This window comes from Vitis riparia, chromosome 17 (assembly GCF_004353265.1).
Source record: "Vitis riparia cultivar Riparia Gloire de Montpellier isolate 1030 chromosome 17, EGFV_Vit.rip_1.0, whole genome shotgun sequence".
NCBI classification, from domain to species: Eukaryota; Viridiplantae; Streptophyta; class Magnoliopsida; order Vitales; family Vitaceae; genus Vitis; species Vitis riparia.
Window position 1 is genome coordinate 16228643 of NC_048447.1, and position 26886 is coordinate 16255528.

General features: G+C 33.3%; 3 protein-coding genes across 4 annotated transcripts in view; all 3 read left to right on the top strand.

The window, feature by feature from the left end:
• Positions 1-2487, top strand: part of LOC117904961 (DENN domain and WD repeat-containing protein SCD1) — a 58257-nt gene extending 55770 nt beyond the window's left edge. For both annotated transcript variants that reach the window (XM_034817793.1, XM_034817794.1), the window contains 2 exons: positions 1169-1377; positions 2111-2487. In XM_034817793.1, the coding sequence (XP_034673684.1) occupies positions 1169-1377; positions 2111-2206 (305 nt within the window). In that variant the 3' untranslated portion in view covers positions 2207-2487. The remainder of the gene's footprint in view (positions 1-1168; positions 1378-2110) is intronic.
• A 3368-nt stretch (positions 2488-5855) lies between these two features.
• Positions 5856-8945, top strand: LOC117904962 (cytochrome P450 CYP736A12-like). Its single transcript, XM_034817795.1, has 2 exons — positions 5856-6569; positions 7971-8945. The coding sequence occupies exons 1-2, from the start codon at positions 5889-5891 to the stop codon at positions 8796-8798; spliced, it is 1509 nt and encodes a 502-aa protein (XP_034673686.1). The 5' UTR covers positions 5856-5888; the 3' UTR covers positions 8799-8945.
• Positions 8946-11642: 2697 nt separating this feature from the next.
• Positions 11643-13356, top strand: LOC117904157 (DENN domain and WD repeat-containing protein SCD1-like). The gene is made up of 4 exons (XM_034816671.1): positions 11643-12198; positions 12360-12483; positions 12969-13150; positions 13257-13356. The coding sequence occupies exons 1-4, from the start codon at positions 12098-12100 to the stop codon at positions 13354-13356; spliced, it is 507 nt and encodes a 168-aa protein (XP_034672562.1). The 5' UTR covers positions 11643-12097.
• The last annotated feature ends 13530 nt before the right edge of the window (positions 13357-26886 follow it).

Below are 26886 nucleotides of genomic sequence, written 5' to 3' on the forward strand. Positions count from 1 at the left end.
AAGAATTTCTGAATTCCTTATATTGATTTTTTAGGTACACACCATACACATATATATACACAAATGACTGAATAAGAAAATATCAATCTAGCTTGATTCTCTCCTAAAATTAGGAAACTGAATCATCCTAAATGATCTCTCCTTTTTTATTCCTAAAATACTTTCCTAAATTAAAACCCTAACTTTGAATGCCAAATTTCAATACCCATGTTTCCCTGTGAGCTGTGCAAGATGATCTTGTGGATTTAACTAAAAATGCCTTTCTTTCCATTTATTTGATTATTGAGGATGCTTTGATCCTTAGGGAACATGTTACAATTTTTTAATATTTCTTGACCAAACAATTAAATATAACTTCCTAAAAAGGTGGCCTCTTCTTCTGTGCTACTGCACATCAAAACCCTCTGTAGGTTAAGGAGTACGGAATTTTCACATTTCTTGTGTTTGTGTTGTCCCAGCTCATCTCTTAAATATACAATTTTTTTAAATTTTAAAAATCCATGTCTGCTGATCACCCTATGGAGGATAGAACTTTACACTTGATTTTCAGGAAGAGGTTTTTGATGGTTTGGATCATTAGGTCATGTAATTTTGATGTCTTTTTCATCCATGATGACTTGGGACTCTTTTAATATGGTTTTTGTGCTTTAATATGGTTTTTGTGCTCGTTTATTGGATTATTGCATACATGACATTTAGTTTGAGCTAGATAAAAACCAGAACCCTCAAATTTTGAAATCCCTCCACCAATATGAACCTAATTAAAAATCTCCCTGATCATCTTGTTAGAGTAGTTTTTATTTTTCTATTATGCTTGATCATTTCAGTGAATGAATGCCACCCATTCTTAATGATCCTTGCAATATAAGGCAGTCTTTTGTTTCCAGGTAATGATTAGGTTTTAGCCTTCAGTAGACGAAGATGGTGTTAACCTCATGGGAAGACATGTTGAGACTCATTTATAGAAATATAGTGTTAAGCGGCTCTAAAGTTGGCTTCTATCAGATCTCAAGTGCAATTATAAATCTTATATTTGCTTTTATGAATGACTAAATAAATGAATGTGTTTTCTTCAATGTTGTTAGGAGTTGGTATGAGTTTTTAGGAATTTTGACTGAATGGAATCAACATATCACATCAATGAGTATTTTCTTTGCTATGCATGCAGGAGGTTTAAGATGTGTGAAGAATGTTACTATTCATAATGCTCCTATCTTATCTGTCAATGCTGGGGAACACTGGTTAGGAATTGGAGCAGCTGATAATTCTATGTCTCTCTTTCATCGGCCTCAAGAAAGACTAGGTGGCTTATCTAGCACAGGATCAAAGATGGCTGGGTGGCAACTATACAGAACACCGCAAAGAACAGTTGCCCTGGTATCGATCTCTTCTTTTTCTGCTTCTACTATTCCTATATTCTCATCACATGGTGCAACTCAATATTAATAACCATATATAATTTTCTCCAAATCTGTTTTCCAATTGTAAATTGCCTTTTTTTCCTCCAACTTCATAAATTTTTGTTACATAGAAGCACACCAAGAATATTATCAAAGAGAAGTGTAAAAAACATTCCTATAAAATATCTTGATGGGCCATTTCTTCCTTCATTATAACTCATCATTTCTCCTCAGTATCAATTCCTTCATTTTTGTCCTTTTTATTTTCTTGTAGCTTTTTGTGGTTGAATTACTCAGGACTTCCCTTTGATACTTCCTCATACACTTGGTGGAGCTCTGAGTCTAAATGATTTTATGTTAAGCTATTAAAGTTTGATCTGAACTGATGAACTTAGGGTGATGGGATTGACCCGCATCAAATTTATTATTAGATCTAATGCATTTAGATGCTTGTTCCCTTCCAATCCCCCGCCTGCACTCCCCTTCTCTCCCACCATTTTTTTTTTCTTTTATCCGTTTGTAGTATAGGTTAATGTAGTTCAGTAAGACCCCGGTCTCTCAACTTTGTGGCTTTGTTTTCTGGTTTACACCACTTGTTTTATTACACATTGGCTTTAAGCTTGGTGGTAATAAAAGTAGAGAAGTATATGTATTTTTGTCTACTACTGATTTCAGCGGATTGACACAGACCTTTTATATGATGTGTCCAGGTAAGATGCGTGGCTTCAGATCTTGAAAGAAAAAGGATATGCAGTGGTGGTCGTAATGGACTTCTTAGGCTATGGGAAGCGACCATCAACATCTAAGTCTTGTGTTGTGCTGTATTTATGTTTGTTTGAAGTGGTTGGCGAAACTTTGTGGTGGGGTGCAATTTGTACCAATTATTGTAATTTTGTGGAGTAATTATAGGATGATGAAAAATCACAAAATCAACCAAAAATTTTGCACTTTCGATGTAGTTATATAATTATTTTTGTTTAAATGGTTGTAACACCTTATTTTTAACACATTTTTGGGACAAATTTGGATGTTAATGGAAAATGTTAAGATATAAGATCGGCTTGGGTTGCCAAGGATGTCACTCGTATTTTGCTTGTGCTTAATGTTTTTTGATTCTACTATAAATCTTATAAGAATTTGTTCTTTTATAAGTGGATTTATGACATTAGTTCATCATGGTTTTGGGTAAGAATATTTTTTTGACTCTATACCATCGATTCCACTATTATTAGTGAGCAATAGTAGAAAAATTCTTTCATATTGATAGAAATACAGAACATAATTCATGTGGATATAAAAAGTCTTTATTTTTTTTTATTATGCTAGAAATCTTATAAGAATTCAGTTTGTTATAAGTGAATTTATGGGATTGGTTCATCAATGATCTTAGGTCAGAATTATTTTTTTTACTCTGCATCATTGGTTCCACTATTATAAATGAGTAATAATGAGAAAATTCTTCTATAAAAATGACCCTCCATCAACGATTCCATGAGAAAAGTTCCTTCATAGAGTTAGAGACATAATTCACATGGATATAAGAAGTTTCACTTGGGCTGCTAACATGATTCACATGGATCGCATGGGCTGCTCTCTCTCTCTCTCTCAAACATTGTCAGTCTCTCTCTCAAACATTTATCAGCCGTGGAACAATTGTGACATGATTCACATGGATATAGTACTGTGAAAATAACATTTGTGGCCAAGCCATCATATACAAGGCTTTGTCCCCATCGATCATACACCAGGAGAGAATCATGTGGTGGTGGTGGAGTTAGTGACGTGGAACAATTCCACCCATCATTTAAAAATTAATTTTTAAAAATCTTGTTTAAAATAAATTCTTTTTAAATTTTAAAATAAATTTATAATTGAATTTGAATAAAAATTATTTTATAAAAGATTTTGTTTTGTTTGATGTATTGGATAATCCTGTACTTTCGTTATATACATATTTTCATTTCCTCATAATAATTATTTTATTAATTTAAGAGTAAGATAATTATAATTTTTTAAAAGATTATATGATAATCTTATAATTTGATGAAATTTTAAAATTACCCTCCAACTTTCTTTTTTTCATAACTTGCTTGTCAAAAGTTAAAACTCATCATGACTATCCTTTTAAAAAAAATTTACACGTGGTAATTAATTATGTCACATGATTTTTTTTTTCTCATATACTTGTTAAGTTATTTAAACTTGACATGTGATCCACATTATTTTTAATTTTTTTTTCCTCTTTCATTGATTTAGATTTTGACTTTTTAAAAAATACCTATATATTGTGTGGTGGAAGAGCTTCATTATTCTGTGCCTGTTATTTAAGGATGAGATTGTACACTTCCTTGTTTATTATAGGTGGGTATCATCGCCATTACCAATATTACAACAAAAAATGGTAAATGTTAGGTGGGTGTTCACTATCAACATTAAAGATTAGCGATAATAGTTGATCGATTATTTGTTAAAAATTTGTATACATAAATTTTATAAAAGTCCTACAACATAAGTAAAATAATAGGAAAAATAACGAAAATAAAATATTTTTATTAAAATTGATAAATTATGGGATGCTATTTTTGTGATAATATTTTTATTTTTTATTTTTTTTTATCTTGATCATAAATTTGAAAGATGATGATAAAACTATTTTTTTATCATAAACATTGTCAGTCTCTCTCTCTCTATTTGAGTCCACGTGTTCACCAATCTTATAATGCAAACTTTATCAGCCGTGATATTGATTGGAGGAAAGTGGAGACTTGGGTAACTGACATGATTCACATGAAAATAGTACTGTGAAAATAACATTTGTAGCCAAGCCATCATATATCAGAACGAGGGCTTTGTCCCCATCGATCATACACAAGGAGAGAATCATGTGGTGGTGGTGGAGTTAGTGACGTGGAACAATTCAACCCATCATTTAAAAATTATTATTTTTTAAAATCTTGTTTAAAATCAATTCTTTTTAAATTTTAAAATAAATTTATAATTGAATTTGAATAAAAATTATTTCATAAAAGATTTTGTTTTGTTCGATGTATTGGATAATCCTGTACTTTCGTTATATACATATTTTCATTTCCTCATAATAATTATTTTATTAATTTAAGAGTAAGATAATTATAATTTTTTAAAAGATTATATGATAATCTTATAATTTGATGAAATTTTAAAATTACCCTCCAACTTTCTTTTTTTCATAACTTGCTTGTCAAAAGTTAAAACTCATCATGACTATCCTTTTTAAAAAAATTGACACGTGGTAATTAATTATGTCACATGATTTTTTTTTTCTCATATACTTGTTAAGTTATTTAAACTTGACATGTGATCCACATTATTTTTAATTTTTTTTTCCTCTTTCATTGATTTAGATTTTGACTTTTCAAAAAATACCTATATATTGTGTGGTTGAAGAGCTTCATTCTTCTGTGCTGGTTATTTAAGGATGAGATTGTACACTTCCTCGTTTATTATAGGTGGGTATCATCGCCATTACCAATATTACAACAAAAAATGGTGAATGTTAGGTGGGTGCTCACTGTCAACATTAAAGATTAGCGACAATCGTTGATTGATTACTTGTTAGAAATTTGTATGCATAAATTTTATAAAAGTCCTACAATATAAGTAAAATAATAGGAAAAATAACAAAAATAAAATATTTTTATTAAAATTGATAAATTATGGGATGCAATCTTTGTGATAATATTTTTATTTTTTATTTTTTTTATCTTGATCATAATTTGGAAGATGATGATAAAACTATTTTTTTATCATAAAGATTGATGATAACAGTTGATTAACTACTTTGCCAGAAATTTGTATGCACAAATTTTACGAAAATCTTGCAACATAAGTAAAATAGTAGAAAAAATAATACGAACAAAATATTTGTATTAAAATTGATAAATTATGGGGTACAATTCTTATGATATTATTCTTTATAAAATAATATATTTCTCTTTTTTTTTTCACATTAATTACAGTTTAAAAGACAATGATAAAGTTATAATTTTGATTTTTAAGATCAATTGAGGGTTACAAACAACTTGTTCTTGAATGAACTTGTTGAATGGGTAATGATTGCTTGTGCAACACTTTTATCATTTCTTGGACTTTACATGAAAAACAAGGCTTTACTAAATAAAAAAAAATAACATATTAATTTTTCTTTGTTTTACCGTACTTAATAAAAATAAAATATTAAAAAAAATCAATAATTTAATACTTAAAAGTAATATACACTAGTTACATTTCCCATGTGTTTAAGATGATAAATATGATAATTGACTTTAAATGTCTTCTTTAATGTGGCCCATATTTGTACGTTATGTTCCCATTTTCTGTCTTAACAGAAGCAGAGAATCGCGATATCCACCCTACAATAATGTGTGGCAATATAATATCTATATATATGGCTGGCCTTCTATCATCACTTCTCATATCTCAAACTTTACTTTCCCATTACCAGTATCAATGGCTCTTTTCACCGTTGCTATTCTCCTAGTCATCCTTGGAGCCATGTGGGTCACTTTATCACACCTAAAACTCCCAGCAGGCTACCGGAAACTGCCACCGGGGCCTTGGGGTTTACCAATTATTGGTAGCCTCCACATGTTGGGGAGCCTGCCTCACCGAAACCTTAGCCGCTTGGCCAAGAAGTATGGGCCCATCATGTTTATGCGACTGGGGTGTGTTCCAACTATCGTAGTGTCGTCGCCTGAAGCCGCCAAGCTAGTCATGAAAACCCATGATGCTGTGTTTGCTAGCCGTCCAAAACTCCAGGCCTATGAATACCTGAGCTACGGGGCTAAGGGCGTTGCATTTACGGAGTATGGTCCGTACTGGCGGCATGTGAGAAAATTGTGTGCATTGCATCTTTTTAGCAGTGCAAAAATCAATTCCTTTGCCTCAGTGAGGAAGGCGGAGGTGGGGTTGTTAGTGAAGTCAGTTAAGGAAATGGCGAGTGCTGGAGAGGTGGTGGATATCAGCGCAAAGGTTGCTGGGGTCGTCGAAGATATGGCGTATCGAATGGTTTTTGGACATAACAAGGACCGGATTTTTGACTTGAAAACACTAATTCGAGAGGCCACTAGATTGGCAGGAACTTTTAATCTTGCAGACTATGTGCCATTCCTTGGCCCTCTTGACCTTCAGGTACATTGATGCTATTTTCTTATAGCTTATTATATGTCATCCATGCCTATTAAAATGCCTCTACATCTATTTATTTATTTAAGAAGTCAGGTAACATAAATAAAAGGTCATTCCTTTTTATGTCATAAGATATATTAAATATGAGATATCAAAGGTTAGATTTCAATATAGATAGATAGATTTAATAGATGATGATAACGAGAGTTTGTTTGGTAGTAATTTTAGAAAGAGTTTTTAGTTTAAGAAGTGTTTTTTAAAAAATAAAAATTAGATGTATGGTAAAATTTAGAAAATACTTTTAAAAATCTAAAAATTATTTATAATGTTGGAAATTCATTTATGGTGTTTTATATAGAAACATTTATTCTAGAAAATGTTTCTAACATTTTTAATATTTGAATGATAAAATTTTTCAGGTATTAAAAATATTAAAAGTACTTTCTAGAATCCCTATCAAATAGATTATTAGTATATGATTTTTTTCATAATACTTCTAATAAAACACTTTCATTAAAAATATTTTTTAAAGAATACTGAGAAACATATTTTTAAAATATGTTTATTAATAATTTTATGAAGTATTTCTAATGTTTTTAATACTAGAAAAATAAAAAATTTTAAGTGTTAAAAATACTAAAAACACTTTATAAAATCAATAATTATAATCAAATAATACGTTAGTTTAACTAAATTCTCTTTAAAAATAGGTAATATATTTGCTTTATCATGAGTGAGGGAAATAACTCCTCGCATAAAAGAAGTCAAGAAGCCAAATAGAGAAAGAGTTCCATATTCCAGTTTATTTTCGATATTTCTAGCCTTGAATCTATGTTTCCCTGGATGGCTCTTATGGGTAGTGAAGCCTCCATTCGTAGACAACGAGTGAAGCTTGAACAAAAACGTTTTTAATTTTTTTGTATTACTCATTTTTCAAAATAAAAAAAAATATAATTTGTTAAATTCAAAAAGAAAAAAAAAACTAATATATTTATTATTTAATATATACAAAATATTTTTATATATTTAATAAAATAATATAATATTTTGCATTTATAAATTTTAAATATATTAATAATAAATATTATTAATGAAATAAATAATTAAAAGTTACTAAATTATAAACACATTAATTCTTTAATAATTTTCAAATAATACTAATTTTCTTCCTGAGTATTAGCTTGCTTTTTCATTTTTCTTTTTGTTTGCTTTTGAATGCTTCATGGAATTTCTATAAATTTATCCTAATAAATGTTTTGTATAAGAGAATATGCAATATATATTAGCGTGTTAGCTAGCTTCTAAGAAAACATTTATCAAGCAATTGATTTGAATCTAACTTTTACTTTCAATAATTGAAATGATCCAATAAACTCATCATTTGTAAGCATTTTTCATTTTCAGGGATTGACTCAACTCCTTCGCACAAATAATGAGGCTATAGATGAAGTCTTGGACAAGATCATTGACAAGCATATACAAGATGTTAGCAAAGATGAAGTAAATCATATGAATTTCATTGATGTCGTGCTATCACTAATGAATAAATCAAACAATTTTGAGGATGATCCGTTATATGCTATTGATCGAAAGAATGCCAAAGCAATCATCTTGGATATACTTGTGGGTGGAATTGATTCTTCAATTACTTCAATTGAGTGGGTTATCTCCGAACTACTAAGGCATCCAAGGGTGATGAGACGACTTCAAGAAGAGTTAAAGAATGTAGTTGGCATGTGTCGAATGGTGGAAGAATCTGACTTGGAAAATTTGGGCTACTTGAATATGGTGGTGAAAGAAACCTTAAGGCTGCATCCTATTGGACCATTTCTAGTTCCACGTGAGTCTATAGAAGATATTGTAATTAATGGACATTACATACCTAAGAAGTCAAGAATTCTGATAAATACGTGGACAATTGGAAGAGACCCTAATGTTTGGTCTAACAATGTTGAAGAATTCTTTCCTGAGAGGTTCGTTGAAAACAATATTGACCTTCAAGGACATGATTTTGAACTTACTCCATTTGGATCAGGTCGTCGAGGGTGCCCTGGAATTCAATTGGGTCTAATAACTGTTCAACTCGTAGTATCTCAATTGGTGCATTGTTTTAATTGGAAGTTACCAAATGACACACCACCAAGTGAATTGAACATGAAAGAGAAATTTGGTTTGACAATGCCGAGGGTTGATCACCTGTTAGCCACGCCAACTTATCGATTACCTACTTAAAATTCCTACCTTTATATTGTATTTTGTACAAGGGGCTTTGTAATGGGATGGTGTTCAAAATGTTAGCACGTGCATGTATGACATATTTCATAAAGAGTTTGAAGTACTAGTTTTAATAACTGGCAGTGCAAAATTACTTAAGACTTATTTCTTCTATTAAAATATTTTTGGGCATTTAGGCTTTCTCTATTTTTTTTTTGGAGTCTTCTTTTCCTTGCAAAAGAAAGGAACAAGATTTATACAAATGGTTTGCGGGCTCAAGCCTCGAGCAGCCACAAAAGGAGGCCTGTGCGCATCAACCTAACATATTTATTAAATCAGTTAAATAGTATGTTGTAATAAATGAGTCATGTTACATATATTTTGTCATGATTATTAAATGACTAATGTTCATGTTAATATTTCTTATGTCAGTACAATATCAACCCCATGGACAAAATCCATTGTCACCCCACACATGAGTCCAAGGAGCAAACAAAACATCCAAATCATACGTTCGAGACCCACTTGAGGCTTATTTATTTATTTATTTAAAAAAATATTTTTTTTTACTAAAACTAAAAATAATGATAGTATGAAAAGAAATAATAAATTGAAAATGACATGATATAATTTTCAAATAAATTTAAGGAAAATTTATATCTCTAAACCAAAAGTAACGGTAGAAGAAAACGATAATAAATTCTCTCATTAATTTAAACAATTAAAAAAAAGTTAAAAAAATTAAATATAGTCAATTCATTACTGTTTGAAACAAATAAAAAAACAAAAACACTCCCAAATTAGCATTACCCTTTAACCGTCGAACTTCAAGGCTATTTCAAAAAAAGAGGTAGTAGTACTGATGACCCAATTTAACTAAAATATCTAATGTCACGAGTTTGTTTTAAAGTTGGAAGTTTTTGAAGAGTTTTTATAGTTAAATGACTCACTTATTCCTATCCTAAAGTTCTTGCAGCTTTTTTTGGATCACCTTATAACAGCTCAAATATAGCACATACTATTGGAAACTAGCACTCGATCGGTAGGGTTACTAATTATTGATAGCCTTTAAAGACTATTTAGTAAAATTTAATACTTATTATTTAATAACTTTAATACTCGATTTTAAATTAAATTCTTCTAAAGTGGTTGATTTAAAATTTATTATTTAATTTTTACTTTAAGCATTTAGATTGTTTGATAAAACTAACTTAAATTTTATTTTAAATTATTAAATTGATATACTTATTTTCATAAATTATAATTAAGACAAAGGAATAGTGGAGGTCATGAAGTAGTAAAGGAGAATTAAAACAAGTAAAGATAAAATAAATAAAATGAAGATGTTAACTTAAAAACAAGTTAATTATTTTTTACTTAAAAAAATAACTTTGAGTTACATCATTAAGTTAGTTTATCAAACATACTTAATGTATATAATGATTTAAATTAAGTTATTAAATCACTTTTAAGTTATTAAATTGATTTATCAGACACCCACTAAATATTATGATTATACTTAAAAAATTAAATAAAATTATAAAGGGACGTAAAATTTAAATTTAAATTTATCGTATACACATATTGTAATTCAAAATTGAATAATTAAATTAATTTAGGTTTTAGAAATTAATTTATTAAATATAATAATACTTAAAATAGATGCAACAACTTTTCAATCATTAAGCCATTTTTAGACAAATATTTCAATTGAAATACATAAATGTATAATTAAATCATCTACGTAAGAGACTATTTTCTATTTAATACCATATAAATTATCATAAAAAAAAAAATGTTTCAATCATGACTTAGATCAAAATATTTGTCATATAATTGAAAATACTTTTACAATTATTAATTTTTGTAAATATTTTATAAAAAATTCATAAAACTACATATATATATATATATATAAAAATAAAATTCCTGATATAAAATGATCAACCCGTTTTCTACTTTGTCTGTAGATCTGCCCACCTTTTTCCTTATCATCGTCCGTTTGTAGTGGTACATGCAACCTGGTCACGAAAGAATAGGGTGGATCCCATTGCCGGCTAGGCATCCTCCAATAAATCAAATATGTAGATGATACGATTGAGACGCTTCAGGCAATGCTGGCCATGAGTAGCCATTTGTACATGTCCAAAAAACCAAAAAAAAACAAAAAAAAACAAAAGCAAAACATGATTCACGTTTGCAGTAGGATCCAAGAGTTGATATGTTTGAGATTTGATGTTAGTACGTAGAGATAAATGTTGGATTAAGAAGTAAGATTAAGATTCTATATGTTTTGAATTTGATGTTGGCCTAGAAACTATGTTCAAAGTTATTACGGCCGCATAAAGATGATCTAGCTTTATCCTAGAACCAACTAAAACTGTGCAAAAATCAAGTGGCTTGAAAAACCATTGAATCATTTTGATTTATGATTTCCATTTGATCTTGATTTAAATTTAAATTTATCTTATGCACATATTGTAATTCAAAATTGAATAATTAAATTAATTTAGGTTTTAGAAATCAATTAATTTATTAAATATAATAATTTTTAAAATAGATGCAACAACTTTTCAATCATTAAGCCATCTTTTAGACAAATATTTCAACTTAAATACATAAATGTATAATTAAATCATCTACGTAAGAGAATGGATCTCCTTGCAAACAAGATCTATCCTCTTTTGGTCAAAAGAAAATTCAGACCAGTGTTCGCATGCTTAGAGGTCATAGTGGTGCTGTTACTGCATTACATTGTGTAACAAGAAGAGAGGTGTGGGATCTTGTGGGTGATCGTGAAGATGCAAGTTTCTTTATCAGTGGAAGCACTGACTGCTTGGTAAAATTGTGTATTTGATTGGTTATTTGCACCAAAAAATTTCAATGCATGAAAATTAAACATGGTTGTTGGTAGTTTGACTGTGAGTTGTGGTTAGTGGGTCCAGTCATGGGACTCCCACCTGCAGTTGGTACTCAGTCAAATGACTTCCTCTTTCTCAGCCAATTTCATTGTTTACCTCTGTGAAAAAGTAATCATGGTAATGTCTATCACACCTGAATGTGACTAACTACACTAAAATATATCTTGGAAAAGATTTTTGAGTAACTTGATGTTTTCAATGATATAATTGGGCTTATTTGTTTTTTTTTTTCTTTTTCCTTAGCCTTTTTAAAAGGTCAGCTGCCAAGTGCCAATTTGTTGTGTATATGCTTCAAAACACTTATTCTCATTCTGTCTGGTTGTTCATTTTCAAACTTCCAATGATCAATACATAAATTCTATAAAGCATTAAACTGCAGCACTGGAATAGAAAAGCATGGTGGTTATCATTTTTTTTTCCATAACTGTGCAGGTGAAGATCTGGGATCCTACTCTTCGTGGTTCTGAACTTAGGGCAACTTTGAAAGGACATACAAAGTATTTACTCCACAACCCATATTCTTTAATTTTTGCTGATTCCTTTTTTCCAACTGGTTTTTGTTCCTTTCCTTCCTCTTTTTTTTTTGGCTACTATGATTTAAGTATTTGTCTTTACATTAAATTACTGATTTTCCTTTCGCTTTTGGATCTCTACATAGGACTGTCCGTGCAATAAGTTCTGATCGTGGGAAAGTGGTATCAGGATCTGATGATCAGTCTGTTATTGTATGGGATAAACAAACATCTCAACTTCTAGAAGAGCTAAAAGGTCATGATGGACAGGTTTGAGTTGCCAAAGCTTCATCCCTTTGATAATGCACAAAGCACTCTAAACAATAAAGGTTTATATTTGGAGAAAGAGAGGGAGGGACATAAAATTTTATTGTCTAGAGAGTGAGATTTTTAGTGATTAGCCCCCTTTATCATTGTTATCTCTTCTTTGATCCATACATGTAGCATCCTTTCTTTTTGGCATGTGCTGAAACATATAAGTAGGAGATGAAACACAAGTCTCACTGTAAAAAACTTCATCCCCAAATTCTTTCACATGACATGCTTACAGATTACCACTAATGCTTTTTTCATGTTCTTTAGTTCAGAAAATGAAATTAAACAGGAAAAAATGTATGTGGTTCTTCTTGTGGAAGGTTTTTTCTTCTTTGTATGTAAATAGAATCATTTTTGGGTCCAATATCTAGATTTAATCTTGGTGAAAGGTTTTATTTTTAGAGAGTTGAAGAATCAATCCCTGATATCTATCATTGCAGGTCAGCTGTGTGCGTATGCTGTCAGGAGAACGTGTCCTTACTGCTGCCCATGATGGAACTGTGAAGATGTGGGATGTGAGAACTGATACGTGTGTGGCAACTGTTGGTCGTTGCTCGAGTGCAGTTCTTTGCATGGAGTATGATGACTCAACAGGAATCTTGGCTGCTGGTGGTAGAGATGCGTATGTGAATTGAAATTATAATTTTGGACCATGGTCACTGCAATAAATATAAATTGCACTTTTAATTTGTTAGCTCTACTAACCTGGTGACTTCTTGCATTATCAGGGTTGCAAACATTTGGGACATTCGTGCCGGTCAGCAGATGCACAAGCTTTTAGGGCATACTATAAAAGAAAGGGAAAAGAATATCTTCCTTTTTGAATGAATATATTGAGTCACGTAGCTTTATACAAGAGATTTCCTACAATCACGCTAATCTATTATTGGTAGTCTAAGTATAAAAGGCAATTAATCAAATATACAACTAATACAATATATTTGTTAATGAATGGTTGGATATTTTGTCAATGAAAATCCAGATGTCATTGACCTTCTCAACACTCTCCCTCAAGTTGGAGAGTGAATGTCAAGAACTTTCAACTTGCGCATCATAATTGAGAAAGCTTCCTTTCCCAATGGCTTGGTGAATACATTTGCAAGTTGATTTGTTGAAGCAACATGTTTGGTTACAATTGAACCATCTTGTATTTTGTCATGAATAAAATGACAATCCATCTCTATATGTCTGGTTCTTTCATGGAAAATAGGATTGACTACTATATGTAATGCGATTGTGTTATCACAATACAACAATGCTGGCTTCGGATGCAATATTCTCAAATATGTCAATAACAAGCACAACCAGGATAATTCACAACATGCACCTGTCATGGCTCTATATTCGGCTTCTGTTGAGGAGAGAGATACGATTTTCTGCTTCTTTGTCCGCTAGGAAATAAGAGAATATCCTAGAAAAACACAATAACCTATAGTGGATCTACGAGATACTGGACAACCAGCCCAATCCAAATTAGAAAAAGTTCACAAAGATAAATCATTATGAGAAGAGAAAAATAGACCTTGTCTTGAACTACTTTGCAAATAATGCAACACACGTAAGATAGCTTCCATGCGTGGTTTGCGTGGTACATGCATGAATCTACTTAACATATGAACTGAATAGGTGATATCTGGCTGGGTAATAGTCAAATAAATTAAGCATCCAACAAGGTTTCTATACTGAGATGGATCTTTAAGCAATTCACTTGAATATGAGAGCTTTATGTTTTGTTCCATGGGAAAGCTCACAGGTTTAGCACCAAAAAATCCACAATTTTTTAAAATTTCCAAAACATATTTTTGTTGTGAGATGGAAATACCTTTCTTTGACCGAGAAACTTCAATACTTCAAATCACCCAAATCTTTAATCCGAAAATGACTATGAACAAATTGCTTGAGAGCTAATATCACATTGACATTATTACTCGTAATAAGAATGTCATCAACATATATTAACAAAGCTGTAAAAGATTTGTCTTTCCGACATGTGAATAACGAGTAATATGCTTTGGATTGAGTGACTCTAGCAACTTGGATAACTATAGAGAACTTGGCAAACTGTTGTCCAGAAGCCAGCTTTAAACCATACAATGACTTATGAAGGTGACACACTTGATTCTCCCCTTATCGCTGAAGACCAGGAGGTGGAATCATATAAATTTCTTCATGGGGATTACCATGAAGAAATGCATTGTTGACATCAAGTTGGTGAAGAGACCAATTTTGGGTAGCTGCTAAAGCCAATAAACAACGAATAGTAATCATTTATGCAGTGGGAGAAAAAGTATCATTATTATCTAAACCTTCCAATTGTGTGTAACCTTTTGCAACCAAACAAGCTTTGAAACGCTCAATAGTGCCATCTGAGTGCCGTTTGATTTTATAAACCTAGCGACAACCAATAGGCTTCTTACTAGGAGGAAGAAAAGTGAGGGACCAAGTGTGGTTCGTGTTTAAAGTGGCCAATTCAAATTGCATTACTTCTTGCCAATGGGGATGAGAAGCCGCTTTGGTATAAGATGTAGGCTCAATATCTTGACTAACAATAGCAATAAAGGAGCGATGTTGTGGTGAGTAACAATGATAAAAGACAAAATGGCAAATGGGATATCACATACCTTTTTGTGGACTTGATGACAAAGGCGAAAAATGGTTGGGAGACGTCACTTAGTTGCAGACATAATCACATAAAGCCGTGGGAGGGTGATGAGGTTGTTGAGAACGACGTAAAATGGGTTTGTGAGGAGGACTAGTAGGTGATGGCGGAGACAAAATTGGAGTCGGTGTTGTGGGTTGTTGGACAAGGAGAAACTGGTTTTGGTGGTGAGGAATTGGATATAGAAAGAGGAACCACAAGGCCTGAATTTGAGGAAATGGATGAAATGGACTCATAGGGAAAAATCGTTTCATGAAAAACAACATCAAGACTAGTGAACATTTTATGGATGGCAAGGTCATAGAGGTTGTAAGCTTTTTGACCAGTTGGATAGCCAAGAAAAATTCAACGTTTGGATCAAGGAGCGAATTTATGGGGATGCACATCAGTAGCCTATGCTAGGCACCCAAAAACTTGAAGGTGGGAATAAGAAGGAAGTTTTCCATAGAGTCGCTCAAAAGGAGTTTGACGAGAAAGGAGTGGTGTGGGCAAACAATTAATGATATGAACAATAGTAGAAACACATTCTGCCTAAAAATGTAAAGGAAGGTGGGCTTGAAAACGAAGAAAAACTCAAGTTGTCTCAAGAATATGGCAATGCTTGCGCTCTACAACCCCATTTTGTTGAGGGGTATAAACACAAGAATGTTGATAAGTGGTCCCTTTTTGTTTAAAAAATTCCTGCATAGAGAAAAATTCTCCATCATTATCAACTCGAATGTTGGCTATAGAAACATGGAATTGTGTTTGGACAAATGAAAAAAAAATTGACAAGTAAATGTTGTGTTTCACTTTTGTGATGCATAAAAAATACCCATGTGAATATAGAACAATCATCCACAATAGTCAAATAATAATTTGCACCCAAAAGAGAGGCAATTTTATGGGGGACCCAAATGTCACAATGAATTAATTCAAAAGGTCTAACAGACGAAATTGAAATAACAGAAAATAGAAGTCGACTTTGTTTTGCAAGGACACAAACATCACAAGCATTATTAGACTGGAAATGGAAACTTAACAAATATTTTTCCATAAAATGTAATCTAGAGGAAGACAAATGCCCTAATCGGCGATGCCACAAAGCGATGGAGGAGGTGACCTGAGGACTGGGTGAACAATAAGAAGTAGCTGCTGTGGATGGAGTTTGAGGTTTTGGATTCCTTGATGCCAATGCAACTAAGTAATAAATTCCGTCTCGTTGTTCACCCAAACCAATGGTTGTCCTCGTCATCAAGTCTTGTAAAATACACCAATGATGGAAGAAGATTATTGAACAATTGAGACCTCTAGTAACGTGACTCACAAACATTAAATCCACCTTGAAAGATGGCATACCAAGCACATTTTTTAAAGTAATATTGGAATTCAAAGGTAGATTTCCAATGGATGTTATCGGAGCCTGTTCTCCACTTGGCATAGCAACTAGTGGCAAACGGGTGTTCTTACTACTGTTGACAAGCAAAGTTAGAGATGAGGTAATGTGGTCTGTTGCACCACTATTGATAATTAATTAATGGATGCGCAACCATTGTTGATAATTAATTGATGAAGGCGCAACAATATTTGTAACAAACCTGAAGAAGTACCAACAACATCAGCTTTAGAATTGGTAGATTGTGTTGTTTCTTTACCTTGCATGATGGATAAGATTTGTTGAATTTGCAAATCAAAGAGCCCATTTGTCACCAATGACATTTCTTACATCCTTGAACCCTTATTGACATTGTTCACTGAAGGCTGATGGCTATTGTTGGGCTTAAAATGAGTGCTTATTTGATTGGACTTGTTTGATGCATGTTTAGGGTGTCTTAGCGGGTACCCATTCAACTTCCAGCATGTTTCTCGCACATGATGGTCACAGTCACAATAAGAGCAATGCAAAGGTTTTTGATTAGACAAGTTGGAATGAGCAAAAGAACCTTATCCATGTTGAACAACCATGATTGAGTCTCTGTTGTCTCACATGTAGCCCTTAGGCTTCGCTGCTTCTCTTCTTGTACAATGGAAGAGTAAGCCTTGGCAACATCAGGTAATGGATTCATCAATAGAATCTGTTCTCGGATTGCACTGTAGGACTCATTAGGTCCTATGAGAAATTACATCAATTTGCATCTCTTATGATCCACCCCACAAGAGCAAATGGTGTCATTATAGGATCCTAGTTCATCCCATAATTTTTTTAGCCTTGTGTAATAAGCCCCAACAGTCATTTGATCTTGAGCAAGACAAGCAATGTCTCTCTCAATCTAAAAAATATAAGGGACTTTGCTTTGAGAAAAACGATCTCGAAGGTCTTCCCATACCTCCTGAGCGGTGGTTGAAAAAATGACATTGTCTGCAAGATCCTGTGTGAGTGAATTAAGAATCCAAGAGAGGACCATATCATTGTATTTTTTCCACGAAGCATAGTCATCTGGTTTGGTTGTGGCAGACGACATAGTGGTGGTCTCGTCTAGGAAACCTAACTTGGATTTGGCATTCAAAGAAATCATCATGGCTCTACACCATGTCGAATAATTATCCCCATTGAGAGGCTTGGAAACAAGCATCATTCCTGGATGATCGGAATGGTGAAGAAAATATGGATTGATAGTATCAAGCTTGCCTTTATTCGAATGTTGCTCATTTGCCATGATAATAAGAAACAACGATAAAAAAAAAAAAAGCAAAAAGAAAAAAACAGAGAGCTAGGGTCTCATTCCCAGCTCCGATACCATGTAAAAGAAGGGGAAAAAAATATCTTCCTTTTTGAATGAATATATTGAATTATGAGACGAAGCTTTATACAAGAGATTTCCTACAATCACACTAATCTATTCTTGGTAATCTAAGTATAAAAGACATAATCAAATATGCAACTAATACAATATATTTGTTAATGAATGGCTGAATATTTTGTCAATGAAAAGCCAGATGTCATTGACCTTCTCAACACATACAAAATGGATCCGGTGAGCTAAAAGAGCACATAATTCTTCTTTAAGTTCATTAACATGTTTAGGAGAGTCGTGTGTTTAATGTCAATCATGTAGGTCAATAAGAATGGTCAGATATACTGTTATTACTGGTAGTGATGATTAGATAGCAAGAATGTGTTCTGTTTCACGAGGTACATGTGATGATGTTCTAGCTTGCCATGTTGGTCCAATTTTATGTGTTGAGTATTTGATGTCAGACAGAGGAATAATAACAGGTTAACACCTTGTCTTTTACATTTTTCTGTAGTCTTTCATCTTTTTTACTTTGGCACTTCAAAGACATTTCTGTTCAGTGGCAGATTTATCCCTGGTGCTAATGTGAGCAATTTTATAAATAGTGTCTGAATAAGGATATCCTTCTTTTCAAGTTCAACTGATGGGCTGCTTCGATTTTAGGAAAATGAAGAGGGGTGTAAACCCATGTTTGCCTGTGAGCTGTGTAAGATGATCTTAAGGATTTAACCAAAAATGCATTTCTTTCCATTTATTTGATTATTAAGGATGCTTTGATCCTTAGGGAAACATGTTACAATTTTTTAATATTTCTTGACCAGACAATTAATATAACTTCCCAAAAAGGTGGCCTATTCTTCTGTGCTACTGCACATCAAAGCCCTCTATAGGTTAAGGAGTACGGAATTTTCACATTTCTTGTGGCTGTGTTGTCCCAGCTCATCTCTTAAATATGCAATTTTTTAAAATTTAAAAAATCCATGTTTGCTGATCACCCTATGGAGGATAGAAACTTTACACTTGATTTTCAGGAAGAGGTTTGTGATGGTTTGAATCATTAGGTCATGTAATGTTGATGTCTTTTTCATCCATGATGACTTGGGACTCTTTTAATATGGTTTTTGTGCTCATTTATTGGATTATTGCATACATGACATTTAGTCTGAGCTAGATAAAAACCAGAACCCTTAAATTTTGAAATCCCTCCACCAATATGAACCTAATTAAAAATCTCCCTGATCATCTTGTTAGAGTAGTTTTTATTTTTCTATTATGCTTGATGATCATTTCAGTGAATGAATGCTACCCATTCTTAATGATCCTTGTAATATAAGGCAGTCTTTTGTTTCCAGGTAATGATTAGGTTTTAGCCTTCAGTAGACGAAGATGGTGTTAACCTCATGGAAAGACATGTTGAGACTCATTTATAGAAATATAGTGTTAAACGGCTCTAAAGTTGGCTTCTATTAGATATCAAGTCCAGTTATAAATCTTATATTTGCTTTTATGATTGACTAAATAAATGAATGTGTTTTCTTCAGTGTTGTTAGGAGTTGGTATGAGTTTTTAGGAATTTTGACTGAATGGAATCAACATATCACATCAATAATGAGTATTTTCTTTGCCATGCATGCAGGAGGTTTAAGATGCGTGAAGAATATTACTATCCATAATGCTCATATCTTATCTATCAATGTTGGGGAACACTGGTTAGGAATTGGAGCAACTGATAATTCTATGTCTCCCTTTCTTCGATCTCAAGAAAGACTAAGTGGCTTATGTAGCACAAGATTAAAGATGGTTGGGTGGCAACTATACAAAACACATAAAGAACAGTTGCCTTGGTATCGATTTCTTCTTTTTTTTGCTTCTACTATTCCTATATTCTCATCACATGGTGCAACTCAATATTAATAACCTTGTTGTAGTATGTGGCTCATATTTGAGTGAAAGACATATAGAGAAAAATGGGCAAATGCTGGAGCAAAGTGACGACATTTGCCATTTAGGCTTGGCGAATGATAGGTTGGAGGGTATTTTTAAAATTTCATTTATAAGGGTTAGTATAAATACCCTTTTTATGTAACCCTAATTTTATACATAGTGAAAATCCTTTTTCCTTGTTCCCGTGGACGTAGGCAATTAACCGAATCGCGTTAAATCTTCATATTCTTCTTTCTCGTTTTTCTATTTTTCGGCATTAATCATTGCACGGATTTCAACAATTGGTATCAAAGCGAGGTTGTGATCGATGTCTGGGATTTCTTCTGCAAAGTTCGATGTGGTTAAGTTCGATGGATCTGGGAATTTTAGCCTATGACAGAGGAGGATTAAAGATCTGTTAGTGCAACATGGTATGGTAAAGGTGTTATACGGAAAGCAACTAGAAAGAATGAATGACATGGATGAAAAGGATTTGAAAGCGAGGGCTGTGACAACAATTAGGCTTTGTTTGGTTGATGACGTGATGTACCATGTCATGGATAAGGAATCATTGGCGGCAATCTGGTTGAAATTGGAAAGTCGGTATATGTCTAAGTCGTTGACGAACAAATTGTATCTTAAGAAGAAACTGTATGGTCTTAAGATGACAGAGGGTTCAGATCTAAGCCAACATATCAATGTGTTCAATAAGATCATTAGTGATTTGAAGCGAATTGATGTGAAGTTCGAATACGAAGACAAGACGTTGATGTTACTGAATTCGCTTCCTGCTTCTTCTACGTATGAAAATCTGGTTACAACTCTGATGTGGGGAAAATAAACTCTTGATTTGGAGGAGATCACAAATGTTCTTTTAGGATTCAACAAGAGGAAGAAATCCAATGATGAGAGTTCTCATCATGGTGAAGGTCTTGTGGCAAAGAGTAATCAGGAACTTGGGATAAACAAGTTCTAGAGTGAATCGAGCAACAATGAATCTCGATCTAAATCCAGGAAGAGAAAGGGCATACGATGTTATAAGTGCGAAAAAAGGGGCACATGAAACGAGATTGTCCAAAGAAAAAGAAAAGGGGCTTGGTATCCAAAAATAAAGAAGGTTCATCAAAGTCTGCGAATGTAGTGGTAGAAGAAGACTCAAAGAGTGGTGATGGTGATATGTTGTCAGTTTCATCCAGTTCAGATCATCTTACAGATTCTTGGATCCTGGACTCAACATGCTCTTATCATATGACACCCAATAAAGATTGGTTTAACACATATAGGTCGGTAAATTCTGGTTCTGTTCTGATGGGTAATGATGCTTCATGTAAAGTTGTTGGAATATGGAATATCAGAATTAAAATGTTTGATAGTGTTGTTAGAACGTTGTGTGATGTTAGACATGTACTTGATTTAAGGAAGAATTTGATTTCTTTGGGAACTTTAGACTGTAACGGGTTTAGTTACAAGTCTACAAGTGGAGTAATGAAGGTGAGCAAATGTGCTATGATAGTGATGAAACGACAGAAACTAGCATGATATATTTATAAACTGTTAGGTACCACAATTGTAGGTGGAGTTGCAATCGCAGAGTCTGAGTCAAACAATATAGTTTTGTGGCATATGTAGTTAGGGCATATGGGTGAGCGTGGGATGATGGAGCTTCACAAGAGATATCTATTGAAGGGTATCAAAACATGTAAACTTGATTTCTGTAAGTATTATGTTTTTGGGAAACAGAATAAAGTGCAGTTCAAGATAGCCACACACAAGATAGAAGGGGTTCTTGACTATGTTCATACAGACGTTTGGGGACCAATACAAGTAACATCTTTGGGAGGAAATATGTATTTTGTAAGTTTTATTGACGATTACTCACGAAAGGTTTGGGTGTACTTTATGCGGCATAAGTAAAAAACGTTTGCTAAGTTTAAATTATGGAAAACTGAAGTAGAAAACCAGACAAAGAGAAAGATAAAATGCCTCATGTCAGATAATGGTACTGAGTATACAGATTCAAAGTTCACGGAATTGTGTGAGCAGCATGGGATTAAGAGACACTTCACAGTATGCAAGACACCACAGCAGAATGGTGTAGCAGAAATGATGAACATAACAATAGTTGAAAGAGCTCGATGTCTCAGATTGAATGCAGACCTTGAAAAGAAATTTTGGGCAGAAGCAGTGAACATGACATGTTACTTGATCAACAGGTCACCCAGAGCAGCATTAGATGGGAAAGTAGCATAAGAGGTATAGACAGGCAGTCCGATAGATTACTCTAGTTTGAGAGTATTTGGGTGCCCAACCTATGTGCACATTCCTAATGAGAAGAGATCAAAGCTTGATGTGAAGTCTAGACAGTGTATTTTTCTGGGGTATCAGAAATGAGTGAAAAGTTTCAAGTTTTGGGATCCAAAGGCAAATAAGGTGGTAATCAGTAGAAATGTGGTTTTTGATGAGAAACCCATGTTACAATGTACTCAAAAAGGAAAGAAACAAGAACTAGAAAGTTGCAGCAGTAATGAGCAGCTGATACATAAGGAATTAGGGACCCATGATATAGAGGATCATGCTCAGAATGTAGGGAGGTCTAGTTCAGAAGATCAACAACATCACAGTATAGCCATAGACAAACAAAAACGCACTATTAAGCCACCTATCAGGTATGGTTTTGAAGATTTGGTTTCTTATGCATTGATTACTAGTAGTGGGGATCCTACTACCTTTTAAGAGGCAATACACAGCCAAGAGAAAAGTAGATGGATGGGTGCTATGGTGGAGGAGATTTAGTCTTTGCATAAGAACCTGATATGAGATTTGGTGGAGCTTTTAGAAGGGAAGAGAGCAATAGGATGTAAATGAGTGTACAAGAAGAAAGAAACAGTTTCAGAAAAAGAGGGTGAAAAGTTCAAAGCTCGTTTAGTAGCAAAGGGTTACTCATAGAGGAAAGGAGTTGACTATGATGAGATCTTCTTCCCCGTGGTCAGACACACTTCCATTAGGACAGTGTTGGGTTTGGTAGCACATTTTGACATGCAGTTGGAACAAATGGATGTAAAGACAACTTTTTTTCATGGTGATTTGGAAGAGTTGGTCTATATGGTACAACCAGAAGGGTTTATTTAACCTGGACAAGAACATTTGGTCTGTAAATTGAGGAAATCACTTTATGGGTTGAAGCAGTCTTCAAGGCAATGGTACAAGCTTTTTGACTCTTACATGATCAGGATTGGCTACAAGAGATGTGAGTATGATTGTTGTGTTTATGTAAAGAGCCTAGATGATGATTCATCATTTATTTTTCTACTACTCTATGTGGATGACATGTTAATTGTTGCAAAGAGTATGGTTGAGGTCAACAAGTTGAAGTCCTTGTTGAGTAAGGAGTTTGACATGAAGGATTTAGGAGCAGCCAAGAAGATCCTTGGAATGGAGATTCACAGGGATAGAGCTTGAGGGAGATTATGGTTATCTCAGTATAGCTATGTCAAGAGAGTGTTGGAGAGGTTCAACATGGATAATGCAAAACCAATAAGTACACCTTTGGGAATTCATTTTAGGTTGTCTACTAATCAATGTCCAAAGACAGACGATGAAGTGAAAAACATGTCAAAGGTTCCATATGCAAGTGCAATGGGATGCTTGATGTATGTTATGATTTGTACAAGACCAGATTTGGCACATGTTGTTAGTGTGGTGAGCAAGTTTCTATCAAATGCGGGAAGAATGCATTAGGATGCAGTCAAGTGGATTTTTAGATACTTAAGGGGTACTACAGACTGTGACATCATGTTCAGCAAACACCAGAGTGATCTTTTAGTTAGAGGATATATTGATGCAGACTATGCAGAAGACTTGGATGGTAGAAGGTCTACCACAGGTTATGTATTCACCTTTGATGGGGGGCCTATTTGTTGGAAGTCTATGATACAGTCTTTAGTTGCACTATCTACTATTGAGTCAGAATATATGGCAATAACTGAGGCTGGAAAGGAATCATTATGGCTTAGAGGTTTGGTTAAGGAGTTGGGTATTCAACAAGGTGGAGTTCAATTATATTGTGACAGCCAGAGTGCCATTTATTTGGCAAAGAACCAGGTGTATCATGCAAGGACCAAACACATAGATGTGAGGTTTCATAAGATCAGGGAATTGGTTTTTTTTGGTGAACTGTAAATTGAGAAGGTTCACACCTCTGAGAATGCAACAAACATATTGACAAAACCTGTTACTACAGAAAAGTTCAAGCATTGCTTGAACTTGATTAATGTCTCCAGTTACTAGATGGGAGATATCCCAACCTATTGTCCAAGGTGGAGTTACAAGTTATGTTTTTTGTCTCCTAAGAGGGGAGTGAATATTTGCCAAAGTGGAGATTGTTGTAGTATGTGGCTCATATTTGTGCGAAAGACATATGGAGAAAAATGGGCAAATTTCGAAGCAAAGCGGAGTGGAACAGAATGGAGCGACGACATTTTCCATTCAGGCTTGGCGAACGATAGGTTAGGGGGTGGCTCCCGCGGTATGGTTCAGGAGTATTTTTGAAATTTCATTAAGGATTAATATAAATACCCTTTTTATGTAACCCTAATTTTATACATGGTGAAAATCCTTTTTTCCTGTTCCCATGGACGTAGGCAATTAGCCGAATCACGTTAAATCTTCGTGTTCTTCTTTCTTGTCTTTCTATTTTTCGCCATTAATCGTTGCACGAATTTTAACAATAACCATATATAATTTTCTCCAAACTGTTTTCCAATTGTAAATAGTCTTTTTTTCCTCGAACTTCATAAATTTTTGTTAGATAGAAGCACACCAAGAATATTATCAAAGAGAAGTGTAAAAAACATTCCTATAAAATATCTTGAGGGGCCATTTCTTCCTTCATTATAACTCATCATTTCTCCTCAGTATCAATTCCTTATTTTTATACCTCTTATTTTCTTGTAGCTTTTTGGGGTTGAATTACTCTGGACTTCCCTTTGATACTTCCTCATACACTTGGTGGAGCTCTATGAGTCTAAATGATTTTATGTTAAACTATTAAAGTTTGATCTGAACTGATAAACTTAGGGTGATGGGATTGACCCGCATCAAATTTATTATTAGATCTAAGGCATTTAGATGCTTGTTCCCTTCCAATCCCCCGCCAGCACTTCCCTTCTCTCCCGCTATTTTTTTTTTCTTTTATCCGTTTGTAGTATAGGTTAATGTAGTTCAGTAAGACTCCGGTCTCTCAACTTTGTGGCTTTGTTTTCTGGTTTACACCACTTGTTTTATTACACATTGGCTTTAAGCTTGGTGGTAATAAAAGTAGAGAAGTATATGTATTTATGTCTACTACTGATTTCAGCGGATTGACACAGACCTTTTATATGATGTGTCCAGGTAAGATGTGTGGCTTCAGATCTTGAAAGAAAAAGGATATGCAGTGGTGGTCATAATGGACTTCTTAGGCTATGGGAAGCGACCATCAACATATTCTAAGTCTTGTGTTGTGCTGTATTTATGTTTGTTTGAAGTGGTTGGGGAAACTGCATGGTGGGGTGCAAGTAAAGTTGCACCATTTTCTTGGCAATGGAAGTGATTCTTTTTCTGAGTTCTTGCATGGCTTTTCTGAGTTGTCGGTCCTCCAATTTGTACCAATTATTGTAATTTTGTGGAGTAATTATAGGATGATGAAAAAGCACAAAATCAACCAAAATTTTGCACTTTCGATGTAGTTATATAATTATTTTTGTTTAAATGGTTGTAACACCTTATTTTTAACACATTTTTGGGACAGATTTGGATGTTAATGGAAAATGTTAAGCTATGAGATCGGCTTGGGTCGCCAAGCACTCGTATTTTGCTTGTGCTTAATGTTTTCTGATTCTACTAGACATCTTATAAGAACTTGTTTTTTTATAAGTGGATTTATGACATTAGTTCGGCAATGGTTTTGGGTTAGAATCTTTTTTAAACTCTATACCATCGATTTCACTATTATTAGTGAGCAATAATAGAAAAATTCTTTCATATTGATAGAAATAGGGGACATAATTCACATGAATATAACAAGTCTTTAATGTTTTTTTATTCTACTAGATATCTTACAACTTGTTTTTGTTATATGTGAATATATGGAATTGATTCATCAGTGGTCTTGGGTTAGAATAATTTTTTGACTCTGCACCATTGATTCTAATAATAGTGACTAATAATGGGAAAATTCCTTTATATTGATAGAGATAGGGAATATAATTCGGATATAATAAGTCTGACTTGGGCTGCTAAGATGATTCACATGAATATAGTAACTCTCGCATGGGCTGCTCTCTCTCTCTCTCAAACATTGTCAGTCTCTCTCTCTAGATTTGAGTCTCTCTCTCTCAAACATTTGTAGCCAAGCCATCATATATATCAGAACGAAGGCTTTGTCCCCATCGATCATACACAAGGAGAGAATCATGTGGTGGTGGTGGAGTTAGTGACGTGAAACAATTCAAGTCATCATTTAAAATCAATTCTTTTTAAATTTTCAAATGAACTTATAATTGAATTTGAATAAAAATTATTTTATAAAAGACCTTGTTTTGTTTGATGTATTGGATAATCCTATACTTCCGTTATACACGTTTTTTCATTTCCTCATAATAATTATTTTATTAATTTAAGAGTAAGATAATTATAAATTTTTAAAAGATAATATGATAAACTTGTAACTTGATGAAATTCCAAAATTGCCCTCCAATCTTTCTTTCTTTCATAACTTGCTCTCAAAAGTTAACACTCATCATGGTTATCCTTTAAAAAAAAAAAAATTGACACATGCCAATCAATTATGACACATGATTTTTTTGTTTTTTTTTTTCATATTCTTGTTATAAGTGAATTTATGGGATTGGTTCATCAATGATCTTGGGTTAGAATCATTTTTTGACTCTGCATCTTTGATTCCACTATTATAAATGAGTAATAATGAGAAAATTCCTCTATGAAAATTACTCTGCACCATCAATTCCACTATTATTATCGATCAATAATGAAAAAATTCCTTCATATATAGAGATGGAGACA

Bases quoted from the DNA above. Each gene is read 5' to 3' on its own strand.
- LOC117904962 (XM_034817795.1), top strand. From the start codon at position 5,889: ATGGCTCTTTTCACCGTTGCTATTCTCCTAGTCATCCTTGGAGCCATG. The intron at 6,570-7,970 runs GTACATTGATGC...TTTCATTTTCAG, and splicing joins TTGGCCCTCTTGACCTTCAG to GGATTGACTCAACTCCTTCG.
- LOC117904157 (XM_034816671.1), top strand. From the start codon at position 12,098: ATGGTGGTTATCATTTTTTTTTCCATAACTGTGCAGGTGAAGATCTGG. The intron at 12,199-12,359 runs GTATTTACTCCA...ATCTCTACATAG, and splicing joins ACTTTGAAAGGACATACAAA to GACTGTCCGTGCAATAAGTT. The intron at 12,484-12,968 runs GTTTGAGTTGCC...CTATCATTGCAG, and splicing joins TAAAAGGTCATGATGGACAG to GTCAGCTGTGTGCGTATGCT.